General features: G+C 43.3%; 1 protein-coding gene across 1 annotated transcript; it reads right to left on the bottom strand.

Moving 5' to 3' along the window:
- Positions 1–341: 341 nt before the first annotated feature.
- Positions 342–14959, bottom strand: Slbp (stem-loop histone mRNA binding protein). Its single transcript, XM_050141165.1, has 8 exons — positions 14597–14959; positions 14366–14482; positions 11026–11130; positions 6341–6400; positions 6010–6147; positions 4484–4633; positions 3162–3243; positions 342–1188 (listed from the first exon to the last, which is right to left on the bottom strand). Exons 1-8 carry the CDS (start codon positions 14653–14655, stop codon positions 1108–1110), a joined length of 792 nt encoding a protein of 263 aa, XP_049997122.1. The 5' UTR covers positions 14656–14959; the 3' UTR covers positions 342–1107.
- Positions 14960–14974: the final 15 nt, after the last annotated feature.

Here is a 14974-nt window from a genome sequence, read left to right as displayed (position 1 = left end):
CTTACCTCAACCTGATCACTAAACAGATGGTCTCATACCCACTATAAAAAGAATATAGCCTTCAGGTCATCTACTGTGGCTGTCATAGAATCTACAGGTAGTCAGATGTCAAGTAGCTACACTAACATGTAACCAGGTCCCATGCCAGAGCATCATACAAAGTCCCCTCACAGATGAAATGTGTAGGTACTTAACAGGTCAAGTGTCTGTACTTGGACCCAGCAGATCAGAGCATGGTTCTCTCACCAAAGGGAGATGTCATTCCCATATGCCATGCTTCAGGGACAAAAGAAAAGCTTGCCCTGACCACCCCACCACACAGTATAGGGCAATGTTACAAATCAGTTAAAACATCTTTATTTTTGCAATTATCATTCCATACAAAAGCAATAGAAATGCAAATATTGACAAGTTTACAATTGAATATATGAACAGAGTATCTGTACACATTATCATTTACAGCAATATTACATGGTAAATTTACTGATTATAAAAAAAATTCTTCCTCAATTCTCAGAGCACATGCTAAGATCCTACATCACACTAGTGCTTTTCCAAGTTCCAAATTAACACTATATAACTTACATAAAGCCCACTAATATAACAGCTTAACATTTATGTTCAGAGCGCTATGAGAAAAAACTACATTCACATTGATAAAAGACCAGAAAATAAGTTTTTACAAAGTCACTGGAGCTGCCTGACTGAGAGAATACTTCATCACTTACCTATAAAGACAGCTGACTCGAGATTGGTCCCATAAACACAAGGTTAAAATTTACTGTCAACCCATCAAAAAGTGGCAACTGAAGTCTCAAGTTCTTGTGGAAAACAAGTATCCTGTTGTCTAACTTGGGGATGGGGAGATAACAGAGTTCAGTCTTCACCAAATTTAGCTTCATTTACAATTTAAAACATGTGTAACACTCACCATACATAAAAATAAGGCAATAAAAACAATTTATCATGAGAAAATAAACTCTTTAACAGAGAAAACAAATACAAATGCACAGAGTTTATGCTTAGCCAGTCTTCCAGATGGCCAGGCAGAGCCAAGTATTTCCAAGAGTTGCCACCAGGTGGCAGAGAAGTCTTTCAAGGGTTCAGTTAAGCAAGCATCCAATCAAACTCATCCTCCACTTGGCAGTCTACATGTCTGACTTTGGTGGGTGTGCCAGCATACATATCCTAGAAAACAGAGGCCATCACAACTCATCACACAGGTTTCCTCTTAAGTTTCCAAGCCCACTTGCGCCTTGCCCAGCAGCAAGATAAAGTAAAGAAAACCAGTATCATTTTGCCCCTTCTAGTGTATTTTATTGTATATATTACTCCCAGCTTGCCACAACCACATTGTACAGCATAAAAAAGGATAATAAATCCGAGAGTACTGGAGTGGCACAGCTGGGAGTCAGGATAATGCAATCATCCTTGTATAAATATATTCAAGTACAGCATAGGAACAGCTTATAATAGCTTATGCCTGAGTCTTTCATGTTTTGCCACTTCAGATCTTAGATATTTACATATGTAAACAGTGAAAGGTCTCCATAAAAATAAAGAGATCTTTTTTATTATAAATACAGACAGATCTGAATGAATGTACCAGGTCATTAACTACTGAATCAGAGATAAGGCAATTCTGTATAGCTCAGTTTATTAGAGGTAGAGCAGGGGAACCCTCACTGCATAATCCTGGCAGCCTGACAATTACTACAAAGACTAGGCTGGCCTCGAACTTAGAGATCTGCATGCCTCTGCCTCCTAAATGCTAGGATTGAAATAGTCTAACCCTTCACCCCATCCCCAGTCATAACCAATGGGTTTTGTGGTTTTGTTTTATTTTTTCAAGACAGGGTTTCTCTAACAAATCTTGCTGTCCTGGAACTCACTCTATGCACCAGGCTGGCCTCGAACTCACATCTCAAAATCCTGGGATTAAAGATGTATGCCACCACCACCTGGCTAACTCATCGTTTTTGAAATAGGATCTTGTGTAGTTCAGGCTAGCCTTCAATCTCTGATCTTCCTGCCACCATCTCACATGAGCTGAGGTTACATGCACCAGCACAAATAACTTTAAAATTTGCAACTTTAAAACTATTTTCTGGGCCAAGCAAATCCCAGTCCACAGAAGGCAGCAACAGGAGGATCCCTGTGAGCTGAAGATCAGTCTAGTTTACCTCGTGAGCTCCAGGACAGCCAGAACTGTAAAGAGATCCTGTCTCAGACACCAGTAGCTCACCACTGAAAGGGGTGACTAAAGACAGAATGAGTGAAAACTCCAACTGAGGTCAAATGCTCAGAACCCAATGTGATCAATTTGGTATTTCTTAATGGGAAAGTCCCCTTTTCATAAACATTATAATCAAACTTCAGTTATAACCTCAGTATGTAAAGTTGTACGTATTCTCAAGTGACTTAAAACACCCAAGCCGGGGAACTGGGGAGATGGCTCAGAGGTTAAGAGCACTGACTGCTCTTCCAGAGATCCTGAGTTCAATTCCCAGCAACCACATGGTGGCTCACAGCCTTCTATAATGAGACCTGGCGCCCCCTTCTGGCTTGCAGGCACACGTGGAAGGAATGCTGTATACATAATATAATAAATAAATAAATATTTTTTTTTAAAAAAAAAACCACCCAAGCTGAATGCCGAGTAGTGATAGCGCTTGCCTTTAATTCCAGCACTCAAGAAGCAGAGGCAGACGGTGAGTTCAAGGCCAGTCACCTCTCTAGCTCTTTTCTGAATCCTGGTATTTGAAGGATAATGTTTGCTAATGTCATAAGAACCCGTTTCTGCCGGGCAGTGGTGGCACACACCTTTAATCCCAGAACTCAGGAGGCAGAGGCAGGTGAATCTCTGAATTCGAGGCCAGCCTGGACTACAAAAGCTAGTTCTAGGACAGGCTCAAAGCTACAGAAAAACCCTGTCTCAAAAACAAAACCAAAAACCACCCAAGCTGAAAAAGCCAGATGGTGGCAGCACACACCTTTAATACCAGCACTCAGGACTTTGAGGCCAGCCTGGTGTAAGAGCTAGTTCCCAGCACAGGCTCCAAAGCTAGAGACCCCATCTAAAAACTAGGGGAAAAAAAGCCACAAAACAAAACAACAAAAAACCACCCAAGCTGAGACACAAAACTGAAGGAAGTACTTACAAAGTTATCCTGTGAACTTGTCTGGGACTCAGAGCTGCTTTCTGTGAATTCTGTCTCCATTTCCCCAAGATCTACAGGTTGTCTGAGAAATGAAATTTAACAAGCATGTCAGTTACCTGCTACCAACAGAAAATGAGAATTCAAAGTTTGCTCACTAAAACCAAACGCCACCCACATCACAGTACAGGTGTGTTGTCCCCAAGGTCAACTTTTAGTCACATTTGCCAAAATTTAACTCCAGACCAATCAACCCAACACAGAAAGCTGACAGCAACATATGAAAGACCTGCCTGGCTCTCAGAAGACCAGAATCTGACGATCTGTGCTGCTATTCACACACACCTATAAATATCCTCTTTTATTTTTGAGACAAAGTTTTCTGTGTAGCTCTGGTTATGCTGGAACTCACTCCTGGCCCTGTAAACATTCTTTTTTTTTTTTTTTGAGACAGGGTTTCTGTGTAGCTTTGGAGCCTGTCCTGTCCTAGAACTAGCTCTTGTAGACCAGGCTAGCCTCGAACTCACTGGATCTGCCTGTGTCTGCCTCCCGAGTGCTAGGATTAAAGGCATGTGCCACCACCGCCAGGCCCTGTAAACATTCTTGAAAAGTAGCAAGACCAATTTTCTGGGATGAGCAGAAAGAAATGCTGCTGAGTATGGTAGTACCATACCTCAACACCTCAACCTTTTCAAGTTGAACCTGTGATACAGAGTGACCCTGATCAAACCACCAAAAATGGTAGTGGCTCAGTATATAAAGTGCTTGCCCAGCATGCATGAGGGCCCTGGGCTACCCAAGAACCTTTCAGAGTCAAATGGGGGCAGGCCATGGTGGTGCTCACCTTTAATCTAAACACTCAAGGCCCACATAGTCTAACCTCAAGCTCCAGGACAGACAGGACTATACAGAGACACTATCTCAAAAATCCAACCAAAACCCCTCAAATAGGGTTGGGGAGATGGCTCAGTGGAAAGTGTTTATGTGGCATAAGGTCCTAATTGTGGATTCCCAAAATCAGTATCAAAGAAAGCTCACAGGCCACCTGGCCCACACAGTAACAAACATAACAGAAGACCCTGTCTCAAACAAGGCAAAAAGGACTGAAATCCACAGTTGTCCTCTGACTTGCACACACACAGCTAGTGTCCTAAACTGTTTTCTGGCTCCAAAAGACTAAATCCAGCACAGGGAATGAGCTCTTCCCTGGCATCCACAACTCTGTGGAATATAATGAAACCTGGAGGCTAGTTTGTCCATTTTCTTGACAACTTCAAGGATAATCTGCCACTGTGAAAGAGAAAAAGAAAGCAACAAAAACATACATTTCTTGCAAATCACATCCTTCTTCAGCAGGAGGATCCCAAAAATGCAGAGCCACCTTCCAGAGTTTGATCTGCTGATCCCATGACCGCCGACTATACTTCTTAAATTTGTTAGGAGTCCTAGGATGGATTCCAGGTTGTCGCAGGTGTCTGTAGGACATAAGACTGCCTTAGTACAAGTCATTCGTATCTCTACAGTAGCTAAGACTAAGCACACTTTGAGGTTAAAATTTAACAACTTGAATTCCTTTTTATTTATTTTTTTAAGAGACATGATCTATGCACTCACTACGTACAAACTGGTCTCAAACCCAGAGATCCTTGAGTCTCTGGGTTCTGAGATTAAAGGCATGCATTACCACACCCACTAGTCACTGAGATTCTATTAAATGAGCAAAAAGGGAAAAAAAAAAAAAAAAAAAAAGTGTGTACCATCACGCTCAACATGCCACTGGATTCTTGAGCCTGTTTCCTGTTTGCAAGATCCCAAGGGCCCAAAAGGCTAAATTTATTTCCACTGCCTGTTCAGCCTATCATATGTTTCTGCCAAACTTTCAAGAGTTTAGCTTTTGAGTACATGTATGTCCTCTTGAAAAGATGCCGTCTTTTTTTGGCTCCTGTTGGGGAACAAACAAGTTTGTAAGATCAGCAGTATTATGGTGTAGAGAGCTCTCAACTTTCCAAGTCTTAAANTAAAAAAAAAAAAAAAAAAAAAAAAGACCTCTTTGAATCTTACTATTACTTTGGAACTCACGTTTTAGAAAAAAAAAAAAAAAATCACGTTTTAATCCTAATATTGCCCAAAAAACCAAAACCCACTATATCCCTTTGTGTGTCTGTTCAAGAGAACAATAAAAGCAAGAATGTGCTGTTTAAGCAGTAATGGCAAATTTTTCTGTAATTATACACTAAAAAAAGTTAGCTCAGTAGTTAAGAGCACCTGTTACTCTTGCAGACAATCTTCTCAGTACCCTCATGGTGGCTCAAAAACATCTAAATACAGTTTTAGGGAATCTGACACCCTAATCTGGCTTCTGCAGGCACCAGGCATGCACATAGTATACTGTGCATACACACAGACAAAACATTTATACACATTAACTCCCCGTGCCCCTTCCCCCCCAACAGGTTTCCTCTGTGTAGCCCTGGCTATCCTGGAACGCACTCTGTAGACCAGGCTGGCCTGGAACTCAGAGATCAGTCTACCTCTGCCTCTCAAGGACTGGGATTAAAAGCATAAGCCACCATAACACAGTTCCAAAAACATGTTAATTAAAACAAACAAACAAAAAAGTATCATCAGGCCCAGTTCTCCAATTAAATAAATATATAACTTGAATTTATCTTCCTATTGTGTATTTTAATATCTATGTACCTTAAAATGCTAAAATGTTATCTAATAGTCAAAGCTATGAAAATGATTTCTTAAGTTCTTATGAGTCGCTATTAAATACTTCCTAGAAGGTATGTCTAACAGGTACCATGTTATTGGGTAGGAACAAGACAGGTCTATGTGACAACAGTACCTGGGGACCTCTTTAATATATCGATCATAGGCAATAGTGTTCTTCCCATAGTTGATCTGCTTTTGTCTTCTCATCAAGACACTTTCATCTGTCTCCACATCAGCTGGTACTGAAGACACAGACTCCTTTGAATCAGAACTGAAAAGAATGAAAGCCTTGGTAAGATCACTGTGCCACAACAGTGATTTCAAATGATACGGCTCCTACGAAAACCAATCTATACTATAGGAATTTCCAGTACACAACAGCAAAGAAAAAATTACCAGTAAATGTTACTGGGACAAGCCCCTTAAAATTTTCACGGACAAATTCAAAATGTTTCAGCACGTACCTTCCTGATGATGACTTTCTCTCTCTTCCAAAATCATTTATGAGCAGTTTTCTCTTGTATCTGAAAACAAAATAAAACATTGTTGTTTTTAAAAGGATAAAACAGGGCTGGAGAGATGGCTCAGAGGTTAAGAGCACTGGCTGCTCTTCCAGAGGTCCTGAGTTCAATTCCCAGCAGCCACATGGTGGCTCACAACCATCTGTAATGAGATCTGGCGCCCTCCTCTGGGGTGTGGGCATACATCGAGGCAGAATGTTGTATACCTAATAAATAAATAAATCTTTAAAAAAATAAAAAATAAAAGGATAAAACACATAAACAAAAATTAGTGTTCTAGGGGCTGGAGAGAGGGGTCAGTGGTCAAGAGCACTGGCTGCTCTTACAGAGGACCTGGGTTCAATTCCCTGCAACCACATGGCAGCTCACAGCTGTCTGTAATTCAAGTTCCAATGGATCTGATTCCCTCAAACACCAATGAACAGAAAAGTTAAAAAAAAAAAAAAGATAAATAAAATAGTGCCTCTAAAACAAGAACAAAGCCTTTTTCTTGCGTAGCATAGTTTGGGAATGGGAGACTGTTAAGTCTGAGGCTAGCCTGGGCTAAATTATTAGCCCGTGACTAAAAACTTCAGGAGGTTGGATTAGATGGAACAGGAGATGAACTACTTTTTTTCTTTTTATTTCCAAAAAATTTTTTTTGGGGGGGCTGGAGACAATGCATGTCTCAGCAGTTAGGCTCACTTGGCTGCTCTTCCAGAGGACTCAGGTTCTATTCTAGCACCCACATGGTGGCTAACTCCAGCACAAGGGCGATCAGATGCCCTCCTCTGCTTCTATGGACACTAAGCACACACATAGGGCACAGAGATATACACACAGGCAAAACATCCATATACAACAGAATTCTGAGCTACCAACAGCTGTGAGCTTCCATGTGAGTGTTAGAAACCAAACCTGGGTCCTCTGCAAAAGCAATTTAAATGCTCTTAATCACTAAGCCATCATCACTTTAGCCCAATTTAAAAACAAATTGTAAAAAGACTGTATGCGTTTGTGCATGCATGCCACAGCACACGTGCAGAAGTCAGAGGACAACTTGTGAGAGCCAATTCTCTCCTTTCATTATCTGAGCTCTGAGAGTCAAATTCATGTCATCAGACTTAGACACAAATTCTATTTACTGAACCATCGCACTGGCCCAGCATTATTTCTTTGAGTCTATTCCTTTGTAATTTATATTTCAGGAAAAAAATTTCAAAAAATAAAAAAATAAATAATTAATTAAAAACAAGAAAACAAAAACAAAAAAAGAAGCAAAACAAAACACCTCCAAAACTGTCTGTCCTTTTCTGTGTTACATACAGTACATGCTCATGGAGGCCATAAAATCTCAAGAGCCGGACTGGAGAGTTGGTTCAGCGGTTAAGAGCACTGGCCACTCTTCCAGAGTTCCTGAGTTTAATTCCTAGCAACCCACATGGTGGCTCACAACCATCTGTAATGAGATCTGGTGTCCTCTTCTGGCCTGCATGTCTACCTACAAGCAGAACACTGCGTACATACTAAATAAATTTAAAAAAAAACACCTCAAGAGCCATCCCACCCACTTTGTTTTTGGTACCAGGTCTCTCATGGGCCTTGGGCTTGTTAAATCAGCTAGACTGAGTGGCCAGCAACTTCAGAGATCCTCCTATCTTTTGCCTGCCCAGTACAGGGATTACAAGCATGTACCACTTCACATGGCTTCTTTCTTTACAAGGGTTCTGGGGACCTAACTCATGCCCTATATGGAAGACAAACACTTACTAAGCTCTAGCTTAGCCCTATCTTTCTTCTTTTTTTTAAAGGTAAAGTCTAAGTTGCCTAGTCCGGCTTTGATGCCAGCTGGTCTATTTCCATTTATATCATTTCAGAAGATATAATGAAACACTGTCTTCAATAACAAGAGTTTGAGGTCAAACCATTAAAAAAACGTAAGAAACTGGGATTAAGGTTTAAGTGCTACAACCTTTAGTAAGCTCTCATCTTCTAGCTACTTTCTGGGATCCTTCCTTCCTTCCTTCCTTCCTTCCTTCCTTCCTTCCTTCCGTCCGTCCGTCCGTCCGTCCTTGGTGTGTGTGTGTGACACTTCTACAGGTAACCCTGGCTATGCTGGAACTTACTATAGACCAGACTGGCCTGAACTCAAGCTATCCACCTGCTTCCCCAATGCTGGGTTAAAGGTGTGTACAACTACACCCAGCTAATTTCTGGGAATCTTATAAACAAGACTAAGCCGCAGAGTCTATCAGCTATCTTTCAGGCACTTTCTATTTTACTGACACAGGGTCTCTCCATGAACCCAGAGCTCAAGGTTCAGCTAGCGTCTATCACATTTTACTTGTGTTTGTCTGTGGGTTCTAGTGTGCTATCAACATAAGGGAGGTGAGAGGACCTGTAGGAGCTGGCTCCCAGGAAATAAACTTGGGTCATTGGGAGGTCATTTGCTGGGCTTCATCTGTTGCCACTGGGAATTTCATTTTCTGCTTCCCAAGTGTCCTAGGATTATAGGCAAGCCACAATGCCCACCCAGCTTTTATGCAGGTGCTAGAGATTCCAACTCCAGGCCGCATTCTTATGCAAACATTCCATCCATTGAACCATCTCCCCCACCTCCCATTTAGTTTTACACAATCAATTGAAATTCTGTCGGGTACACCTCAGGAAACCCCACCCCACCCCATGATCTTTTAAATTCTTTAGCAATCCTTTGAAAATAATCCTAGGTCACCAAAATCCTATATGACTACCATAAAGACAACAAAGCATGACTCCATTGAAAAGCCCATATTCAAACTCTGGGATATTTACTTTCTTTCCCAGCATCTTTCTAGTAACCCTTGTACTTAAAATCTGTATTAGAAATGTCTCTTAAGAACCTCAGACTTGGGCTGGAGAGGTGGCTCAGTGGTTAAGAGCATTGCCTGCTCTTCCAAAGGTCCTGAGTTCAATTCCCAGCAACCACATGGTGGCTCACAACCATCTGTAATGAGGTCTGGTGCCCTCTTCTAGCCTTTAGGCATAGACACAGACAGAATATTGTATACATAATAAATAAATATTAAAAAAAAGGAACCTCAGAGGTGGCGCACACCTTTAATTCCAGCACTTGGGAGGCAGAGGCAGGTGGATCTCTGTGACTTCGAGACCAGCCTGGTCTACAAGAGCTAGTTCCAGGACAGGCTCCAAAGCCACAGATAAACCCTGTCTCAAAAAAAAAAAAAAAAAGAACCTCAGACTCTGCTTCATACGGGCTCATCCTGAAATTCTTTTTCCTGGCAACGCCAGGGATCTGGTTTTACCTGAGTGGTAGTCCCTAAAACATAAGGCAACCCCGCAGACTGCTATGGGTAACAATGTGGACTGGTTTCTTTTGTTTTTTTTTTTTTTGTTTTTCTTTTCTTCTAGACAGGGTTTCTGTCTAGTCCTGGAGTTACCCTGCAGCCCAGGCTTATATGTGTGCACCACTACCACCACCAAACTTGAACTGGTTTCTTTACAATGACAACCAAGTATGTACCCTTGTCAGAGAGTATACAAGACCTTGGATTCAACCACCAGCACTGCCAAAACCAAAAATTTAAACCTTCTATAATTGGGGAGGTAAATCCATGAATAAAGAGTTTTCGTCACATACATGTGAGGAGTAGAATTTGGGTCCACACCACCCGCATAAAATCCTGGGTGGGTGTGGTGGTACACCCCTAATTCCAGTGCTTGAAAGGCAGACACATGGGATCCCCAAGCTAAACTGGCTAGGTAAAATAACCAAATTATCATGTTCTGAGTTCAGTAAGACCAGTTCTGTTAGACAGCAATTTGAGGGAGACACATGACAGCAACCTCTGACCTCTACATACAGCTCATGTGCACACACGTGCATTCTCACTCACATAGCCACATATTAACATGAAGAGAAAGCACCATCACCGCAATCCACAGCACCTCCTGCTTCCATTAAGACAGTGGTGGATCTCACACTAGGAAGCACTCATTTAGAAGGGCATCTCACACACACAAAACAAACAAACAACCCTGGGCCCTACCCATCAGTAGGTCAAGGAGTCTAAAAATCCTCCCCCCCCCCTCCATGGTGGTGGTGGTGGTGGTGGTGGGTGGTATTTGAGACATGGTTTCTCAATAGCTATGAAGTCAATCCCGGAACTTAATTTGTAGACTAGGCTGACCTTGAACTCAGAGATCTGCCTGCCTCTGCCTCCCAAGTGCCAGGATTAAAGTCATATGCCACCATCACCCAGCCTCAAATACATATTTCTAACAAGTTCCCAAGAGATGCTATGCTAGTCTAAGGACTAGATTTTCAATAAACTCAGGGATTCATCATGCTAGGTAAACTCATTACCACAGAGCAACAATACAATTCCTAGAGCAGATTTTTTTGTTTGTTTGTTTGCTTTGTTTTGGTTTTTGGAGACAGGGTTTCTCTGTGCTTAACTGTCCAGGAACTAGCTCACATAGACCAGGTTGGCCTTGAACTCAGAGATCCGCCTGCCGCGGTCCCGAGTGCTGGGATTAAAGGTGTGCCACCACCATTTGATAAAAAGCAGATTTTTAAGAAACATTATTCTAAGACATTCTATGAATAACGAAATTGAAAAAGACACACAAAATACTAAAATGTGTACCTTGCAATCTCTTTGTTAACTCTGGTCCTCATTTCATCTTCTTCAACGGCACTTGCCCAGTCAGAACATCTAGAACGGGGCTTAGGGCCTTCAGGAGTTGTAAAGCTACAATAAAGGGAAAATGCATTTAAATGAGTACTTTATCTCAGTTTCTGAGGAAAGAGTATGACACTGCTTTGGCAAGGAAACAGGTGAGTTTAGGCAATTTCTCAGTCTTCTGGACATCAGACAGCTACCCACCCACTGAGTCAGTGCTGGATTATGGGACCCGTCTACTGAGAAAGCAGGAAGGTAAATAAATGGTCAGTACCAAGAAGAGTACCTGCTACGGAACTTGACTTTTTGTTCTGAAAACAGTCTCATCATATAGTCTTGAAAACTCTCCTGCCTCAGCTATCTCGTAAGTGCTAGAAAGATAAGTGTTAGTGACGATATCTGGCTCCACTGTGCTAGCTGTAAAGAAGGTATTATAGAATTTTTTTTTCTTTCTTTTTTTTTTTTTTTTGGTTTTTCGAGACAGGGTTTCTCTGTGGCTTTGGAGCCTGTCCTGGAACTAGCTCTGTAGACCAGGCTGGTCTTGAACTCACAGAGATCCGCCTGCCTCTGCCTCCCGAGTGCTGGGATTAAAGGCGTGCGCCACCACCCCCGGCTTTTTTTTTTCTTTTTTGAGACAGAGTTTCTCTGCATAACAGTCCTGGAACTCACTCTATAGACCAGGCTGGCCTTGAACTTGCAGAGATCCACCTGCCTCTGCCACCTGAGTGCCAGGATTAAAAGCATGTATACCAAGTTCTGCCTGCAAGCCAGAAGAGGGCACCAGATTTCATTACAGATGGTTGTGAGCCACCATGTGGTTGCTGGGAATTGAACTCAGGACCTCAGGAAAAACAGCCTGTGCTCTTAACCTCTGAGCCCATTATTATGTATTTTTAAGATTCCAAATAACAAAATGCATAATGCTAAACACTGTGACCAATCCAGTGAGACTCCAACAAAACAGATGAGGTTTACCTTACAGATATACAAGACTCACAACACTTATAGATACCACAATTACAATGTGGAAAAGGTGAGAATGAGTCTTGTGGATATAATTTTTTTTTTTTTTTTGAGACAGGATCACCAGGCTGGTCTTGAACTCAGCCTACTGCCTCTGCCTCTCAAGTGCTGGAGTTAAAGTCATGTGCCACCATGCCTGGCAGCTCTAACTTTTATTTTACTAAGAATTAGTCTACCATGACAGGCAGTGGTGGTGCACACAGAGTTCTAGGACAGTCAAGGCTACACAGAGAAACACTGTCTCAAAAACAAACAAACAAACAAAAAACAAACCAAGGAGCTGGAGTGATGGTTTAAGTGGTTAAGAGCACTGGTTGCTCGTCCAGAGGTTCTGAGTTCAGTTTCCAGCAACCACATGGTGACTCACAACCGTCTATAATAGGATCAGACTCTTTCTTCTGGTGCTCATGAAGAGCATGCATACACATAAAATACATGAATAAACAAATCTCTTTAAAAAAAAAAAACAAATACAAAGGCCAATGAACAGAAGCATTCCTGCCTCTGGTACAATGAAGTGGACAAGTGGTGACCTATGAACCAGGGGTCCTGATACCATGACCTAGAGAATTTAGGATTCTAACTTTTGGGGCTGTAGATGGCTCAGCAACTAAGAATGCTTGTTGTTCTTTTAGAGGACATGGTTCAGCACACACATGACAACTCACAATCACCCATAAATCCCATTTCAGGGGATCCAATGCCCCTTTCTCCACAAGCACCAGGCACACGTTATATACTTTATATGACAAAACACTCATATACATAAATAAATCTAGTCTGGGATAGCAGCACATGCCTTTAATCCTAACACTTGAGAGGCAGGTGGACCCAAACTCAAGGCCAGCCTGATCTACCTACTGAGTTCCAGGACAGACTTTTCTTTAATAACCTAACATTTTGTCTTCAGATAACCAAGACCATGACAGGGCTCAAATCATCTCAATAAGGTTTTCTGTTTTCAATTGCCCAGGCTAGTCTCAAATTCACTACGCAACAAAGACAGACCTTGAACTTTTGATCCTCTTGCTTCTACTCCCTGAGCACTACTGGGATTAGATACATAGTGTCAACTCCCCCTTTACCTACCTTAGGGCTGTCCTCTGCTATACTCCCAGAACTAATCCACAATCTTCAAGCATGTGCTGGTAACCCACATTACACCTGACAGCCTCCCCAAACTTAAGCAGATTCCCTCCCAAGAGAGATCTGCCCACCCACGGCTGCAGCTACCCTGGAGACTGACTGGAATCAGAGATGGTCAAGTGTTTCAAACAGTCTGACTCTTTTTCAAATAAATTATTTTCATTTCATAAGTACTCATGTCTTGCCTGCATGTATATCTGTGTGAAGATGCCAGGTCCCCTGAAAACTGGAGTTATAGGCAGTTATGAGCTGCCATGTGGGTGCTGGGAATTGAACCCAGTTTCTATGGAAGTGCAGCCAGTGTTCGTACCCGCTGAGCCATCTTTCCAGCCCCGGATCTGCCTTCTCTGCCCTCGATCAGCACTGCCTGTGTATTCAGAAGTCTGAATTCCACACCACCCTCACGTCCCTTCACTGGGCTCAGCAGCCCTGTCCTCATCTTCCCTTCTAGTCAGCTGGCTAGAGGGCATCTATCCCTACAGAAAAGCATGGTCCAAACTCTGAGATCACTTTCCTCTTCAGTCATCACACAAAGGTTCCCCCAGACAGCACTTCCCTGAGCAGTCCACACAAGCAGCTCACTCTTCAGACACTCCTGGTGTCTCTAAATTACTACTTGACTTGTTGGCACACCTCTGTGAGGCTACCGAGAGACCTTGTTGATTTCAGCAGGGCCTCACTTTAAAAACAAACAAAACACCAAAACCCCGTGGCAAAATCAGATGGAAAGGACCCAGGTACATCGCAAAGAATGAGTGATCCTGGAATTCAACTTTGGTTTGCATCTGGCTTTCACTCAGGTATTAAAACCTAATTTTTTTTTCTGTCTCTGTCGCCCGTGTGTGTGTGTGTGTGTGTGTGTGTCGAAACATTTTAACAAGGTGTTCAAATAGTAGTGCCTGACACTATCTATGCGCGAAGACTATAAAGGCTTCCCGACTCCGGATAAAACCAGTTTTGCTGCCACCTATCAGTTACTGCTAAGATGCTTCGAGAACTGAGTAAAAATAAAAAGAACCCAGAGGCACCTAAATTATTCCAACGTCTAAAAAGCGAGAGCAATGGGATGAGGGTCCCTTGGCCCTCCTCCAGACCCACCGAGTGACCAACCAGTTTCCACCCGGCCAGGGCCCACCTTTCAGGTCGACGGTCCGCAATCTGGCGCTCGCTTTCCTCGGAGCCCTCGATCTTCCGGTCCCCTCCGTCCGCTCTGCGCTTCCGTCCGAGGCTCCATCTCGCCGGGGACCGCGGGCTGAGGACACAGACTGCAGTCAGTGGGCGGGGCCCCACAAGCCCGGGTGGTTCAGGGACCCTAGCCTCACAGACAACCCGATACGGAGGATTTGTAGACCGCACGCCCGCTTACCTTGCACCGCCGTCGCGGCGGCTTCCATACCGGGGTGGGCTTCGAGGTCTGCAGGCCATGGCGGCAGAGGGCCAGAGAGCGGTTCAGCAGCACTGACCTCCCTCGGCGACGGCGCTGACGAGGTCTGAGCTAGCCCTGCCCAACCGCCCTTAAGAGAGCAGCGGCCCCGCCCCTCGGCAACTCCCGCGCGCGCGCGGGGTCGGACGAAACCATCGGGCGTCCCCCTGTAGGGGAGTCCTTCTCGGCTCTGCGCGCCCCGCTGGCGGACCCGGCTCCGACCTAAGCCTCGAAACTGCAGGCAGTCGCCAAACTCCAACGCCTGATGCAGTCGCCCAGAAGGGCGGGAAAAATGCGACAGCCCGACTAAAGTGGAAAGGA

Source organism: Alexandromys fortis, unplaced genomic scaffold (assembly GCF_014885135.2).
Source record: "Alexandromys fortis isolate MF-2015 unplaced genomic scaffold, M_Fortis_MF-2015_v1.1 scaffold_7, whole genome shotgun sequence".
Lineage (NCBI taxonomy): Eukaryota > Metazoa > Chordata > Mammalia > Rodentia > Cricetidae > Alexandromys > Alexandromys fortis.
The sequence above is the reverse complement of the archived record's forward strand: the minus strand, read 5'-3'. Positions and strand labels throughout refer to the sequence as shown.